Raw genomic sequence first — 17,532 nt, forward strand, 5'->3', positions numbered from 1 at the left:
GGGGATCTCATTGTATGAGGAGTGTTTGATGTCTCTGGGCCTGTACTCACTGGAGTTTAGAGAATGAGGGGGATCTCATTGTATGAGGAGCGTTTGATGTCTCTGGGCCTGTACTCGCTGGAGTTTAGAAGAATGAGGGGGATCTCACTGTATGAGGAGTGTTTGATGTCTCTGGGCCTGTACTCACTGGAGTTTAGAGAATGAGGGGGATCTCATTGTATGAGGAGCGTTTGATGTCTCTGGGCCTGTACTCGCTGGAGTTTAGAAGAATGAGGGGGATCTCATTGTATGAGGAGCGTTTGATGTCTCTGGGCCTGTACTCACTGGAGTTTAGAAGAATGAGGGGGGATCTCATTGTATGAGGAGTGTTTGGTGTCTCTGGGCCTGTACTCGCTGCAGTTTAGAAGAATGAGGGGGGATCTCATTGTATGAGGAGTGTTTGATGTCTCTGGGCCTGTACTCACTGGAGTTTAGAAGAATGAGGGGGGATCTCATTGTATGAGGAGTGTTTGATGTCTCTGGGCCTGTACTCACTGGAGTTTAGAGAATGAGAAGGGATCTCATTGTATGAGGAGTGTTTGATGTCTCTGGGCCTGTACTCGCTGGAGTTTAGAAGAATGAGGGGGGATCTCATTGTATGAGGAGTGTTTGATGTCTCTGGGCCTGTACTCACTGGAGTTTAGAGAATGAGAAGGGATCTCATTGTATGAGGAGTGTTTGGATGTCTCTGGGCCTGTACTCACTGGAGTTAAGAGAATGAGGGGGATCTCATTGTATGAGGAGTGTTTGATGTCTCTGGGCCTGTACTCACTGGAGTTTAGAGAATGAGGGGGATCTCATTGTATGAGGAGCGTTTGATGTCTCTGGGCCTGTACTCGCTGGAGTTTAGAAGAATGAGGGGGATCTCACTGTATGAGGAGTGTTTGATGTCTCTGGGCCTGTACTCACTGGAGTTTAGAGAATGAGGGGGATCTCATTGTATGAGGAGCGTTTGATGTCTCTGGGCCTGTACTCGCTGGAGTTTAGAAGAATGAGGGGGATCTCATTGTATGAGGAGCGTTTGATGTCTCTGGGCCTGTACTCACTGGAGTTTAGAAGAATGAGGGGGGATCTCATTGTATGAGGAGTGTTTGGTGTCTCTGGGCCTGTACTCGCTGCAGTTTAGAAGAATGAGGGGGGATCTCATTGTATGAGGAGTGTTTGATGTCTCTGGGCCTGTACTCACTGGAGTTTAGAAGAATGAGGGGGGATCTCATTGTATGAGGAGTGTTTTGATGTCTCTGGGCCTGTACTCACTGGAGTTTAGAGAATGAGAAGGGATCTCATTGTATGAGGAGTGTTTGATGTCTCTGGGTCTGTACTCGCCGGAGTTTAGAAGAATGAGGGGGGATCTCATTGTATGAGGAGTGTTTGATGTCTCTGGGCCTGTACTCACTGGAGTTTAGAGAATGAGAAGGGATCTCATTGTATGAGGAGTGTTTGGATGTCTCTGGGCCTGTACTCACTGGAGTTTAGAAGAATGAGGGGGGATCTCATTGTATGAGGAGTGTTTGATGTCTCTGGGCCTGTACTCACTGGAGTTTAGAAGAATGAGGGGGGATCTCATTGTATGAGGAGTGTTTGATGTCTCTGGGCCTGTACTCACTGGAGTTTAGAGAATGAGAAGGGATCTCATTGTATGAGGAGTGTTTGATGTCTCTGGGCCTGTACTCGCCGGAGTTTAGAAGAATGAGGGGGGATCTCATTGTATGAGGAGTGTTTGATGTCTCTGGGCCTGTACTCACTGGAGTTTAGAGAATGAGAAGGGATCTCATTGTATGAGGAGTGTTTGGATGTCTCTAGGCCTGTACTCACTGGAGTTTAGAAGAATGAGGGGGGATCTCATTGTATGAGGAGTGTTTGATGTCTCTGGGCCTGTACTCACTGGAGTTTAGAAGAATGAGGGGGGGATCTCATTGTATGAGGAGTGTTTGATGTCTCTGGGCCTGTACTCACTGGAGTTTAGAGAATGAGGGGGATCTCATTGTATGAGGAGTGTTTGATGTCTCTGGGCCTGTACTCACTGGAGTTTAGAGAATGAGGGGGATCTCATTGCATGAGGAGTGTTTGATGTCTCTGGGCCTGTACTCACTGGAGTTTAGAGAATGAGGGGGATCTCATTGTATGAGGAGTGTTTGATGTCTCTGGGCCTGTACTCACTGGAGTTTAGAGAATGAGGGGGATCACATTGTATGAGGAGTGTTTGATGTCTCTGGGCCTGTACTCACTGGAGTTTAGAGAATGAGGGGGATCTCATTGCATGAGGAGTGTTTGATGTCTCTGGGCCTGTACTCACTGGAGTTTAGAGAATGAGGGGGATCTCATTGTATGAGGAGTGTTTGATGTCTCTGGGCCTGCACTCACTGGAGTTTAGAGAATGAGGGGGATCTCATTGCATGAGGAGTGTTTGATGTCTCTGGGCCTGTACTCACTGGAGTTTAGAGAATGAGGGGGGGATCTCATTGTATGAGGAGTGTTTGATGTCTCTGGGCCTGTACTCACTGGAGTTTAGAGAATGAGGGGGATCTCATTGTATGAGGAGTGTTTGATGTCTCTGGGCCTGTACTCGCCGGAGTTTAGAAGAATGAGGGGGATCTCATTGTATGAGGAGTGTTTGATGTCTCTGGGCCTGTACTCACTGTAGTTTAGTAGAGTGAGGCGGAGATCTTACTGAAACGTATCGAATATTAAAATAAGTAGCTAGAGTGGACGTGGAGAGGATGTTTCCTATAGTTGTAGAGTCTGGGACCAGAGAACACAGCCTTGGAATTTAAGGGGGTCTTCTTAGAATAGCGATGAGGAATTGCTTTAACAACAGGGTGGTGAATCGGTAGAATCCAATGCCCCAGACGGCTGTGCAGGTCAAGTCTATATTTAGAACATTAAACGCAGATCATTGTACATACTACTTGTCCCTTCAGCCCTTGATGTTGTGCTGACCTATTAGTAGCATTAATGGTAAGACTCTTGGCAGTGTGGAGGATCAGAGGGATCTTGGGGTCGGAGTCCATAGGACACTCAAAGCTACTGTGCAGGTTGACTATGTGGTTAAGAAGGCATACAGTGCATTGGCCTTCATCAGCCGTGGGATTGAGTTTAAGAGCCAAGAGGTAATGTTACAGCTATATAGGACCCCGGTCAGACCCCACTTGGAGTACTGTGCTCAGTGGGGAGCATGCCTTATGAAAACAGGTTGAGTGAACTCAGCCTTTTCTCCTTGGAGAGACGGAGGATGAGAGGTGACCTGGTAGAGGTGTATAAGATGAGAGGTACTGATTGTGTGAATAGTCAGAGGCTTTTTCCCCAGGGCTGAAATGGCTAGCACGAAAGGGCACAGTCTTAAGATGCTTGGAAGTAGGTACAGAGGAGATGTCAGGGGGAAGTTTTCTTTTAAACGCAGAGAGTGGTGAGTGCGTGGAAGGGGCTGCCGGTGACGGTGGTGGAGGCGGATACGACAGGGTCTTTGAAGAGACTCCTGGATAGGTACATGGAGCTGAGAAAAATAGGAGGCTATGGGTAACCCTCGGTGATTTGTGAAGTACGTACATGTTTGGCACAGCGTTGTGCGCTGAAGGGCCTGTACTGTGCTGTAGGTTTTCTGTGTTTAACTGTATGGATTTCAGGCACTCCGAGGGAGAGTGCACTCGGGTATGCTTAACTCCTGCCCGACCCTCCCACAACATAGGATGAGGCCCTTCAGCCCGACGGGTTGGTACCAGCCAACAGCAGCCAGCACTCACCCCCGGACGTACGTGGCAGAGTTTCACCGGAGACCCCAGCTACAATCACCCCAGCCCGTCACCTCCAGTGCTGTCTCAGTGGAGTTTACAAGGCCTCCCTATGGCGGCTAGGATTCTGGGGTGTACTGTAGAATAAAGATCCTTAACGGCTTGTAAGTGGAGATAGGGTCCTAAAGATAGCTTCGGGCACACTGGTCATCAGCTTCATAAATCAGGACACTGAGTGCTGGAGTTGGGATGTTCCGCTGCAATTGTACGAGACATTGGTGAGGCCGAATTTGGGGAATTGTGTGCAGTCCTGATCACCTGCCTACGGGAAGGGTACCTGTCAGCGTGAAAGAGTGCAGAGTAAGCTTACAAGGAGGATGCCGGGACTCGCGGAGCAGAGCTGAACACAACATAGAAGAGTGGAGGTCCTTCAGCCCAAGATATTGTGCTGACCTCGAGGCCTTTACTCCCTGGAGTGCAGCAGGGTGAGGGGAGATCCTACAGAGGGATACAGAATTTCAAGGGGTATGTATGGAGAGAATGAAAGCAGGCTTCCCCCCTGCCCCCAGGGCGAGCGGTGACAGGTTTAGGATGAAAGGTGATGTACATTTAAGGGGAATCTGAGGGGGGATCTTCTTCACTCAGACAGTGCGGCGACTGTGGAACGAGCTGCTGGTGGAACCCGTCGATGTGCGGGCTCGGCTGTAACACTGAAGAGAAGCTTGGATGGGTACGTGGACAGTCGGGTGCAGGGGGAGGCGGGCGACAAGGCAGGAGGTTGTGTCAGCATGGACTCGATGGGCCAAAGGGCGTGTTTCTATCCTGTACAACTCCTCGGGACGTGGGAGAAAACCAGACCAAGGGAAGGGCACTGGGGCTGATACAGCTTGGCACCGGTGTCGTCGCAGAGCAATGTGTGGTTAGGTGCCTTGCTCAAGGTCACAACACGCTGCCTCAGCTGGGGCTCGAAGTGACATATGCCTTAACCACTTGGCCACGTGCTCACACAGGCATTGAGTTACTAGTTTAATGAGTTAGGCATTGACTTACTAGTTTAATGAGTTAGGCGTTCAGTTACTAGTTTAATGAGTTAGGCATTGAGTTACTAGTTTAATGAGTTTGGGCTGAAGGACCTGGCCCTGTCCCTGTCCTGTTCTGTGTTCCTGGGCGGATACCCGCAGAGCGGCTCAGCCCGTGACTCACGTTAAGTCGTCTTGCAGGACAGTTCCATCCACCCAGGTCCAGGTCAATTCCAGCGGGTTGTCCTTGATTCCGACCCAGTAGGCGCGGCTGGCGTTGTACTCCGCCACAAATTGCTGTAATGGCAGAGACAGAAGGAAAGGAGGCCATTCTACTGCAAGGCTACCCCACCAGCGATCGCGGCCGGGACGGGACGGCTGAGCGATGCTGACAGAGGGACTGATGCCCCGCAGCCCCATCACCCCCTCCCCACCCCACCCCTCGTTTTTAAATGTCCTGCATTCCTCCTCCTCCTCGCCGCCGGTGAAACTACTAACTGCTGACGCCAGAGACAAATACATACACCTTAAGTATTGTACATAAAACACAGAACAGCACAGTCGAGTACAGGCCCTTCGGCCCACAATATTGTGATACTTTCCCGTATTTGAGCCTTTCACTCCATTCACTGAGCGCCTCACGTCTATGTGCCTAGCTGAGAGACTGTTAAATGACCCTAATGAATCTGCCACTACCACCACCCCTGCTAGGGCGTACTAGACGCCCACCACACTGTGTGAGAAAAAAAAACTTACCTCTGACATCTCTTCTATACTCCTTGAAATTATGCCCTCCGATACCAGTCATTCCCAGCCTGGGAACATGGTGCTGGCTGTCCACTGGATCTGGCCCTCTTGTACGGGTGGTGGCGTGGAGATACGTCTCTACCAAAGGAGCCCCTTCGCTCCGCTGGCCTGCCGGTCACCCTCGGGCAAGGTGCAGCACCCGCTTAGTTCCAATCCCCCCCTCCGCTGCCCTCCAATCGGACGTGAGGCCTTGGGTTCAGCTGTGAGCAGCCGGTGCACATCACAGGTCCTGGTTCCGCGACCACTGACACCAGGCGGACAACCTCTGGAGGGTATTGATAATGGCTGGGGAGTTGCTCGTCTGGTAAAGACGCTGCCAAGATCAAGGCAACAGCAAACCACTTCTGCGGAACAACTTGCCAAGGACAAGCATGGTTACGAGACCATAATCACCCTCACCATTCGGACACAGCACTCAGAGAAAACGATGTCCAAGTTGTGAGTTATGCAACCTCGTATTGGCCATTTCCGTCTTGGGAAAAAGTCTCTGGCCATCCACTCGACCGAAGCCTCTTGTCACCTTGTACTCCTCACCTCTCATCCTCCTTCACTGCGTAAAGAAAAGCCCGACCTCACTCAACCTACCCTCATGAGACATGCTCTCTAATCCAGGCAGCATCCCGGTAAAGCTCCGTGACCTCCGTAAAAATTCCACATTCTTCCCATAACGAGGTGACCAGAGCCGAAAGCAGCAAGCCAGAATTTCACAGAGCTGCAACCTTCCCTCACAGCTTTTGAACTCAATCCCACTTAAGACTCGTGCGGCACCCTGTCAGCCGGGGTAATGCTCGGGCCAGGCCCAGGACGTCTTGCTGCCGCTCTGCCTGCAGAACGTCCCTACAGAACACCCTCCCTCAGGCCGTACAGAAGACGTGCTGCCTCACGCAGGGCCGGGCTCCACAAAGCCACAGTGAAGCTGAATATGGTACCAGCACCCAGCCCCCACCCCACCCCCAGAAACAGAACTGCAACTAACACCCAGTGAGCGGAGGGGTGTCTCTGGAAGATCCGGGGTGAGAGCTCTCAACTGCACTCACATGGGCTGCCATCATGGGATTCAAATTTACTGATATGTAGCCTATAGTTATTTCAGGCCAAAATTGTCCACCTGCACTTTCCCTGTAGCTGTGACACTTTAGTCTGCAGTCTGTTATTATTTGTGAAACATCCTGATTCCAATTATTCAGTTTAAAACTCTATCCACAGCCCTAGTTAAGTGATTCGCCAGGACCCTTGTCTCAGAATGGTCCGGGTTCCTTTGGTACACCCCCCTCCTTTTCAATGTTCTACAAATTCAAACCTACTTTTTCCACACCAGTCTTTGAGCCACACATTTAGTTATCTGATCAAAGCATATATATGTCATCACGTACAGCACTGTGCAAAAGTGCCTGTAAAAAGTATTCACCCCCCTTGAAAGTTTTCATGTTTTATTGTTTTACAACATTGAATCACAGTGGATTTAATTTGGCTTTTTGACCCTGATCAACAGAAAAAGACTTTTGTGTCAAAGTGAAAACAGCTCTCTACAAAGGGATCTAAATTAATTACAAATATAAAACACAAAATAATTGATTACATAAGTATTTACCCCCTTTAATATGACACACCAAATCATCGCTGGTGCGGCCAATTGACTTCTGAAGTCACAAAGTTAGTTAAATGAGGATCTGTTTTTGGAGACCTGTGTGCAGTCAAGGTGTTTCAAATGAATGTAGTGAAAATACACCTGTAATCCGAGGGTCCAACCGCTGCTGAATCAGTATCCTGGCAAAAGCTGCAGCATGAAGACAAAACAACACGCCAAGCAACTCCGCAGAAAGGTCATTGAAAAGTACAAGTCAGGAGATGGGTGCAAGAAAATTCCTGTCACTGAATATCTCTTGGAGTACAGTTAAGTCAATCATCAAAAATGGAAAGAGTATGGCACAGGTGTAAATATACCCAGAGCAGGCCGTCCTCAAAACCTGAGCGACCAAGCAAGAAGGGGAATTGAATATCGGTGAGGCTGTTTTTGTGCCTGAATTACAGGTAACAATAAAGAAACATCTTTCTACCCATTTCTCAGTATAAACAGAAAAACTAGTTGCTATCATTTTGGGTTCACAGTGGGTGGAAAAAATTTGTCCTTGCAAAGTTATAATTTGTTCAGATTCTTTTTCGGTTTTGACTCGTCTCACTCTAGCAGCAGGTCGGATTTACTGCTGGAAGCTCTTCAAACTTTATTTCATGTTCAAAGTATTGGTTTACATATCTCTTTTTATGGGTGCCTGCAGATAGAGGGGTTGAGGGGAATGAGGGGGTTGATTGTTTGGCCAAAAAACTCTTTTTAAGTTCATCTGTCGGCATAGAACTTCCACTTAGCAAATCAAGGGGTTGGTGGGGCTAAGAATTAGGGGAGTATGGCAAGAGTTATGGGATAACGGGCACCAGGGGAGACACCTTTACAGAATACACAAAAGCGTTGCGTCTATGGGGGAAGGGGGAAAATAGCAGAGTGAAGTTGAGGCTTTGGGGATAATTTACCAAAACTGTCCAGACTCTGGGCAGGTCCCAGCAGATTGGAAGAAGGTGAATGTCACACCTCTGTTGAAAACAGGATGTAGGAAAAAGGCAGGTATTTATAGGCCAGTTAGTTTAAGATCTGTAGTTTAGGAAAATGCTTCAAACTACCATTGAAGAAATAGTGAGGCATCTGGAAAATGGATCCATCAGGTCAGTGCTGGGCCCACAACTGTTCATGAAATACATCAACGATCTGGAAGGGGGACCGAGCGTAGTATGTCTAAGTTTGCTGATGACACTAAATTGAGTGGAAAATCAAATTGTGCAGAAGATGCAGAGAGATATAGATAGGTTAAGTGAGTGGGCAAGGGTCTGGCAGATGGAGTATACGTTGGTAAATGTGAGGTCATCCACTTTGGAGGGAAAAATGGAAGAGCAGATTATTATTTAAATGGTAAAAAACATGCAGAATGCTGCTGTGCTGAGGGACGGGAGTGCTTGTGCATGAATCGCAAAGGGTTGGTTTTCCAGGTGCAGCGGGCTATCAAGAAGGCAAATGAAATGTTGGCCTTCATTGCTAGAGGGATTGAATTTAAGAGCAGGGAGGTTATACTGCAACTGTACAGAGTACTGGTGAGGCCGCACCTGGAGACTGCATGCAGTTCTGCTCTCCTTACTTGAGGAAGGACATGGAGGCGGTGCAGAGGAGGTTCACCAGGTTGATTCCAGAGACGAGGGGATTAGACTATGAGGAGAGATTGAGTTGCCTGGGATTGTACTCACTGGAATTCAGAAGAATGAGAGGAGATCTTATAGAAACATAAAAAATTATGAAAAGGATAGGTAAGATAGAGGCAGAAAAGTTGTTTTCAGTGGTAAGGGAGACTATAACTAGGAGACATAGTCTCAAGATTCAGGGGAGTAGATTTAGGACAGAGATGAGGAGGAACTGCTTTTCCCAGCGAGTGGTGAATCTGAAATTCTCTGCCCAATGAAGCAGTGGAGGCTACCTCAGTAAATATATTTAAGACAAGATTGGATAGATTTTTGCATAGTAGGGGAATTAAGGGTTACAGGGAAAAGGCAGGTAGGTGGAGATGAGTCCATGGTCAGATCAGCCATGATCTTATTGAATGACAGAGCAGGCTCGACCGGCCAGATGGCCGACTCCTGCTCCTAGTTCTTATGACAAGAGGGGAAGGAATTATATTGACTCGATTTAGAATTGGGCATCCTATGCTTAAATATTCCTTGTAACTTGTTGGAAAATATCACTCTTGGGTGTGTAGATGCTGTCATTATGAAACAGTTGAACACATTCTTTTGCATTGTGAAGCCAATAAGGTTGAAGAAAAGCAAACGCGGGCTGCACTCTTAGCTTTGGGGGTTAAATGTTTTCATTTAAAAACTTCACTAAGTTATGGAAGTGGCTTGAACTGAATTCACAATATTGTCTTTCATTATTTACAACCTATAGGGCTTTTTGTGGTAATTTAGTTTTCATTTCATAAAGAACTAGTGAGGGTTTTATTTCCCAGCTCTCTACACCACACTGTAGTCCAGTTGGTGGCGGTAATGCACCTTTTAGTTGGCTGCCAACCATCAGTAAAAGTCAGATCAAGAAGAAGAAGACTGGAGAGCGAGGCCACCAAGAGACCGATGACAACTCTGGAAGAGTTGCAGGCTTCAGTGGCTGAGATGGGAGAGACTGCACATAGAACAACTCTTGCCTGGGTGTTTCACCAGTCACAGCTTTATGGGAGAGTGGCAAGGAGAAAGCCACTGTTGAAAAAACTCTGAAGTAAAAAGGCAGTTTGGGAACGGAAATAAGAAAACTTAGCTTTGTATTGATAACAACACACACAAAAGTTGCTGGTGAACGCAGCAGGCCAGGCAGCATCTCTAGGAAGAGGTACAGTCGACGTTTCAGGCCGAGACCCTTCGTCAGGACTAACTGAAAGAAGGGACAGAAAGAGATTTGAAAGTGGGACGGGGAGGGGGAGATCCAAAATGATAGGAGAAGACAGGAGGGGGAGGGATGGAGCCAAGAGCTGGAAAATTAATTGGCAAAAGGGATACGAGGCTGGAGAAGGGAGAGGATCATGGGACGGGAGGCCTAGGGAGAAAGAAAGGGGGAGGGGCAGAAGCCCAGAGGATGGGCAAGGAGTATAGTGAGAGGGACAGTGGGAGAAAAAGAAAGAGAAAAAAATAATAATAATAAATAAGTAACAGATGGGGTACGAGGGAGAGGTGGGGCATTAACAGAAGTTTGAGAAGTCAATGTTCATGCCATCAGGTTGGAGGCTACCCAGACGGAATATAAGGTGTTGTTCCTCCAACCTGAGTGTGGCTTCATCTTTACAGTAGAGGAGGCTGTGGATAGACATGTCAGAATGGGAATGGGATGTGGAACTAAAATGTGTGGCCACTGGGAGATCCTGCTTTCTCTGACGGACAGAGCGTAGATGTTCAGCAAAGCGGTCTCCAGTCTGCGTCGGGTCTCGCTTACTTGGTCCGTTTCCAACACTTCCTTCCCCTTTCCCGATTTCTCTGTCTCCATTTCTGGAGACAGTCTACCTACTGATATAAACCCACTGACTCTCACAGCTACCTGGACTATACCGCGTCCCACCCTGTTACTTGTAAAGATACCATCCCCTTCTCTCAATTCCCCCATCTCTGCCACATCTGTTCTCAGGATGAGGCTTTTCATTCCAGAACTACTGAGCTGTCCTCCTTCTTCAAAGGAAGAGCCTTTCCTTCCTCCACCATCAATGCTGCCCTTGCCACATCTTCCCACTGCCGCACCAGGATAGGGTTCCTCTTGTTCTCACCCACTAGCCTCCGCACCTAGCACGTAATTCTCCAGAACTTCCACCACCTCCGATGCAAGCGGAACAAGAGCCACAACTTCCCCTACACCTCCTCCCTCACGACCATTCAGGGCCCCAAACAGTCCTTCCAGCTGAGCTGACACTTCACCTCTGGGTCTGTTGGGGCCATCTACTGTATCTGTTGCTCCTGGTGTGGCCTCCTGTATATCAGAGACCCAGCGTAGATTGGGAGACCGCTTTACCAAGCATCCATGTTCTGTCTACCAGGAAAAGCAGGATCTCCCAGTGTCTATCCATTTCAATTCTGCTTCCCATTCCCATTCTGACACAGCCTCCTCTACTATCGCGATGAGGTGACAAGCAGGTTGGGGGAGCAGTACCTTATATTCCAACTGGGTAACCTCCATGAACATCAATATCTCAAAGTTCCAGTAATTTTCCCCCTCCTTCACCATTCCTATTTCCTCTCTTATCTTACCTCCTTACCTACCCCTTCCCTTTCTCCCATGGTCTTCTACCCTCTATCAGATTCCCCCTTCTCCGGCCCTTTATCTCTTTCATCAAACTTCCCAGTTCTTTACTTCACCTCCTCCCCCTCTCCCAGTTTCACCGATCACCCACTACCTTGTACTTCTTCCTCCACTCCCTCCACCTTCTGAATCAGACTTCTCTTCTTTCTTTTCAGTCCTGATGAAGGGTCTCGGCCTGAAACGACAACTGTTTACTCTTTTCGAGAGATGCTGCCTGACCTGCTGAGTTCCTCCAGCATTTTGTGTGTGTTGCTTTGGATTTCCAGCATCTGCAGAATGTCTCGTGTCTGTGGATCCATCATGGGCACTCATCTCTCCACCATCGAGGACGCCTTTAAAAGGCAATGCCTCAAAACAGCAGCATCCAGCATTAAGCTCCTTCCCCACCCAGGACAGGCCCTCTGTCATTACCACCATCAGAGCGGAGGTACAGGGAACCTGAGCATTTACAGATCAGCTCCTTCCCCTCCACTATAAGATTTCTGAACAGACAATGAGCCCATGAACACGACTCAGGATGTTACCAAAGGCTCGAGGAGACTTTTACAGATGTACCGTGGAGAGCATTCGATGAACTCAGCAGGTCGGGCAGCATCAGTTAGAAACGATGAGTCGACGTTTCGGGCCGGAACCCCTCAGCCCTTTCTCACTGATGCTGCCCGACGTGCTGAGTTCATCCAGCGTACTGAAAGTGTTGCTTTGATCACAGCATCTGCAGATTATTTTGTGGAGAGCATTCGAACCAGTTGTACCACTGTCTGGTATTGGGCGGGGTGGGGAGGGGCACCAGCGCAGGCTTGGAAAAAGCCGCAGAAGATTACAAAGACAGCCAGCTCCATCATGAACACTGACACGCCCCCCACCCCCACCATCAAGCACACCTTCCAAAGGCCATGTCTCCAAAAGGCCTTTAAAGACCCCCATCACCCAGGACACGCTCTCTTCTCATTGCTGCCATCGAGGAGGAGGTAACGGAGACCGAAGGCACACACTCGATGTTTTAGGAACTGCTCTTTCCGTCCTCAGATTTACAACCGGACAATGAACGCATAACAGTATCCACTATTTGGCAATCTTTTTCACTAGTTAGTCATTTTTATGTAGTTCTTATTATAATTTTATGCCTGCACACCGTACTGTTGCCTCAGGACAATAAACAAAGAATCATTATTTGGTGATAACAAACCAGATTCTGAATTACACACAGTAGCCACTTTATTCGGCATCTCTTGTATCTCAGAACATGGCCACTGAGTGTACAGGTATGCTCGTGGTCTTCAGCTGCTGTAGTCCACCCACTGTGAGGTTCGAGCTGCTGTGCGTTCGGAGATGCTCGTCTGCACACCACCGTTGTAACGTGTGGTTATTTGAGTTACTGTCGCCTTCCCGTCAGCTTGAACCAGCCTGGCCATTCCCCTCTGACCTCTCTCACTAACAAGGCCCTTACACCCAGTAGATTTGTTTGTTTGTTTTTTGCACAATTCTCTGTAAACTCTGGAGACGGTTATGGATGAAAATCCCAGCAGATCAGCAGATTCTGAGATAGTCAAACCACCAACAGTCAAAGTCACTCAGATCACATTTCCTCCCCATTCTCATCATTGGTCTGAGCCACTGAACCTCTTGACCATGTCTGCATGCTTTTACGCACTGAGTTGCAGATACACGAGCCCATCATGTGGCAGCAACTCGATGCATAAAAGCACGCTGACATGGTCCAAGAGGTTCAGTGGCTGTTCAGACCAAACATCAGGATGGGGGAAGGAATGTGATCCAAGTGACTTTGATCGTGGAATGATTGTTGGTGCCAGATGGGGTGTCCCGCGTATCCCAGAATTTACCGACCCTCACACTTTCCTGCTGCCACAAAACAATGATTTCCGCATCCTCTGCGTTGGTGGCCATAAACCTGATTCTGAACATGCTGGACACCGCTGGCTCCTCTGGTTCCTACCTGTTCCTCCTCACTTCGGATCACCACCAGCTCAGAGCCCAGCGTGACGCAGGCCTGCCGACTCTCTTCCCAGCCCAAGGTGCTCATCGAGAAGAAGTAGCAGTTGCCTGCAAACAGCATCCAGGACCTGTGGCAGAGTTCAGTGGTGCAGTCTGGGAGGGCGGTGGGAAGAACGACAAAGCAGGCCAGATCAGCAACGTACAGGAGTGGGGGGAGGCAATGCCAATGGGGTGGCCTCCTTCGCACAGGCAAAATACCCTTGGCACTGCCCTTCCCACAGTGTGGCACTCCCCCCCCCCCACCTGTTCCTCCCACACTGCAGCTCTCCCTTCCTACTGGGAGGGTGGGAGGGAGAGGGTACGCCGGGTGGAGGGTTTCGAATGGGGGGGGGAGGGAGAGAGGTGCAGCAAAGTGGAAAGAGAGTGGAGAGGGGGAAGGGGGAGCGGGGAAGGTAGAGGGTGGCATGGGAGGCATAGGGGAAAGGATATGAGGAGAGGCAGGGGAAGGGAAGTGTGGTGGCAGAGAGGGAAGAGGAAGAGGGTCGGACCAAGGGTAGGGGGAGAGGAGACGAGGGGAAGGTTGGAGAGAAAGTGGGGGGGGGTGGAGGTTAGGGTGGGACAGGAAAAGGTTGGGGGTGAGGGGTTGAGATGAGAGAGGGGTGAGGGGATGAGGACGGAAGCAAGGAGGAATGGGAGGGAGAGGGAAGAGGGGGACAGGGAAAAGGAGGAGGAGGGGAAGGAGGGAGGGAGGAGGGGGAAGGAGGGAGGGAGGAGGAGGGAGGAGGGGGAAGGGGAGGGAGGAGGAGGGAGGAGGGGGAAGGGGAAGGAGGGAGGAGGGGGAGGGTGGGGGAAGGAGGGAGGGAGGAGGAGGGAGAAGGAGGGAGGGAGGAGGAGGGAGAAGGAGGGAGAAGGAGGGAGGGGGAAGGAGGGAGGGAGGAGGAGGGAGAAGGAGGGAGGGAGGAGGAGGGAGAAGGAGGGAGGGAGGAGGAGGGAGAAGGAGGGAGGGAGGAGGAGGGGGAAGGAGGGAGGGGGAAGGAGGGAGGGGGAAGGAGGGAGGGAGGAGGAGGGAGAAGGAGGGAGGGAGGAGGAAGGAGAAGGAGGGAGGGAGGAGGGGAGAGGAAAAGAAGAGAGATGGGGAAGGGGAAGGCAGGAAAGAAGGGGAAGAAGAGTGGAGGAAGGAAGAGGGCAGGGAAGAGGAGAGGATGGCTGGTGAGTCCTCTGCACACCAAAGGTCCGTGTCTTTCCGCCAATGCCCACGCACTCAATGACTATCGGTGTCTCCCCACGCCCACACTCACTGACGATCCTGCAGAAAGACTGTAGCCAGTTGAGGAAGGTTTCCTCATAGCGGCTGCACTGCGACTGTGAGAGGTTCTGCCCGACGGTGTCCATAGCCTGCGTGTAGTTGCTGCGGACGTCGTTGAGAGCGGCCTTCTTATGGGTGTAGTTTGCACGGAGCTGGGTGCCTGTGGGCAGAGACGGAAGGGAGAGTGAGTGGACGGCGTCAGGGCTCAGGCAATGCAGGAGATGCCGTGTCCCACAGCACACAGAAAGGTGCCAGCAACTGCTCTATCTTTCCTCACCCATCCCCTGCTTCCCTCCCTCACTCCTTCCTCAGCCTCCCCTGTCCGTCCCTCCCTCCTCCCTCTCTGCATGACCTCACCCTGCTCCCTTCCACTCCCACTGCTGTCGAACAGGACAGCACGTGAACAAACTCTCCGGCCGTCACCTCTTTACTGGAAACAAGTCATCCTATCCAGCTGCACACGGCCCTGATGGGGACAGCAGGGGGTGAGGATGGACAACAGGAGCGCGGAATGAGGGAGTGACGGGGGGCAAAGGAGTGGGGAATGAGGGGGCAGAGGGGGCAAAGGAGTGGGGAAGGAGGAGTGGGACAGGAGTAGGAAATGAGGAGATATCAGGAGGGGCAAAGGAGTGGGACAGGAGTGGGAAATGAGGGGATATCAGGAGGGGCAAAGGAGTGGGAAATGAGGGGACATCGGGAGGGGCAAAGGAGTGGGGAATGAGGGGACATCGGGAGGGGCAAAGGAGTGGGACAGGAGTGGGAAATGAGGGGATATCAGGAGGGGCAAAGGAGTGGGACAGGAGTGGGAAATGAGGGGATATCAGGAGGGGCAAAGGAGTGGGGAATGAGGGGACATCAGGAGGGGCAAAGGAGTGGGACAGGAGTGGGAAATGAGGGGATATCAGGAGGGGCAAAGGAGTGGGACAGGAGTGGGAAATGAGGGGATATCAGGAGGGGCAAAGGAGTGGGGAATGAGGGGACATCGGGAGGGGAAAAGGAGTGGGACAGGAGTGGGAATGTCAAGAGGAATGGGGGGTAAGGGGGTAAGGAGCAGAGATGGGAGGGGCTGAGGAGCAGGGAGGGAGGGGTAAGGAGTGCGGACGGGAGGGGTTAAAGAAGCGGGAAGGGAGGGTGTGAGCTGCGGGGATGGGAGGTGAGGTAATGAGTCAGGACAAGATGGGGAATAGGTGGGGACTGGAAGGGTGAAACACGGGATGGGGAGGAGGAACAAATGGTCGGGGGCGTTAGGCCCTCGAAACGGGAGGGGGACCTCTTGTACGACAAGACGGACTCTTGGTGTGGCGGTCCACACAAAAATGCATTCGCACGCAAAGCCGTCCCGCGATTCTTTAACCACAACCCGGAATAAAATGATACACAAGGATTAGCTTCACTGCCAAACGAAGCAGCGAATTATTTCTCAAACCTGAGAGCAAGGAGATGTTTTTACAGGGAATGTCTCTTGCCGGTTTGGTGCCAGTGAGACTGCTGTGAGAACAAAGTGACATGAGATGGTGATGGGGGTGGGGATCTCATTGAAACCTATCAAATGTTGAATAGCTCAGATAGAGTGGATGTAGAGAGGATACTTCCTGTAGTGGGGGAGTCTAGGAGCGGAGGGCACAGCCTCAGAATACTCTGAGCCAGAGGCTGGTGAATCTCTGGAATTAATTGCCCGAGACGCCAGTGGACTCGATGGGCAGAATGGCCTAATTCTGCCCCTATGGTATGTTTTGCAATCCTCGCAGTGTTGGTGTACACGTCAGTACAAAAACAACGCTATTTGGAAATGACGCAGACACGAGGAGATCTGCAGATGCTGGAAATTCAAGCAACACACATCAAAGTTGCCGGTGAACGCAGCAGGCCAGGCAGCATCTCTAGGAAGAGGTACAGTCGACGTTTCAGGCCGAGACCCTTCGTCAGGACTAACTGAAGGAAGAGCGAGTAAGAGATTTGAAAGGGGGAGGGGGAGAGGGAGATCCAAAATGATAGGAGAAGGCAGGAGGGGGAGGGATGGAGCCAAGAGCTGGACAGGTGATTGGCAAAAGGGATATGAGGCTGGAGAAGGGAGAGGGTCATGGAAATGATGTTATTTTTCAATAGACTTTTTAAAAGATATTATAATATACTTGATTTATTTCAATCTGTCTCTGTGGTACTTTTATTAATAGTATAACAATGATTACAACAGGATTCATCCCTTTTTCTTAAAAAAATCCATAATTATGGATAGTAATCTAGTAATCAATAATAGTCTCTCTTCAAAATTACAATGGAACATAGAACACAGGATACAACACAGGCGCTTCAGCTCACAATGTTGTGCTGACCTTTTAACCTAGTCTAAGATCGATCTAACCTTCCCTCCTAGTTTCTTCAGTGCCCCTGTACCACTGCCCTAAGCATCTACCACCCTGTACTAACAACAAATATAATACACATATTGTCTCTGACATTCCTCCGATCACCTTTAAACACGAGAGATTCCGCAGGCACTGGCCATCCGGAGCAACACACACAAAATGCTGGAGGAACTCGGCAGGCCAGGCAGCATCTGTGGAAATGGATGAACTGTATTAGACATTTCCACCCCGGGAAAAAAGAAATCTCTGGCTCTCCGCTCGATCTACACCTCTTATTATCTTGCACAGCTCTATCAAGTCACCTCTCATCTTCTCTCGCTCCGAAGGGAAAAGCTCTAAACTCAGAAGACATGCTCTCCAGTCTAGACAGCATCCTGGTGAATCTCCTCTGTAGCTTCCTGTAGTGAGGTGACAAGAACTGAACACTATACTCCAAGTGCGGTCT

At 50.0% G+C, this 17,532-nt stretch overlaps 1 protein-coding gene across 2 annotated transcripts in view; it reads right to left on the reverse strand.

Annotated features, from left to right (window-relative positions):
* LOC140207752 (CD209 antigen-like protein A) overlaps positions 1-17,532 on the reverse strand; it is a 33,653-nt gene that overhangs the window by 2,310 nt on the left and 13,811 nt on the right. For both annotated transcript variants that reach the window (XM_072276311.1, XM_072276308.1), the window contains exons 3-5: positions 14,714-14,881; positions 13,417-13,568; positions 4,971-5,083 (exon numbers count right to left, since the gene is read on the reverse strand). In XM_072276311.1, coding sequence (XP_072132412.1) covers positions 4,971-5,083; positions 13,417-13,568; positions 14,714-14,881 — 433 coding nt within the window. The remainder of the gene's footprint in view (positions 1-4,970; positions 5,084-13,416; positions 13,569-14,713; positions 14,882-17,532) is intronic.

This window comes from Mobula birostris, chromosome 13 (genome assembly GCF_030028105.1).
Source record: "Mobula birostris isolate sMobBir1 chromosome 13, sMobBir1.hap1, whole genome shotgun sequence".
NCBI classification, from domain to species: Eukaryota; Metazoa; Chordata; class Chondrichthyes; order Myliobatiformes; family Myliobatidae; genus Mobula; species Mobula birostris.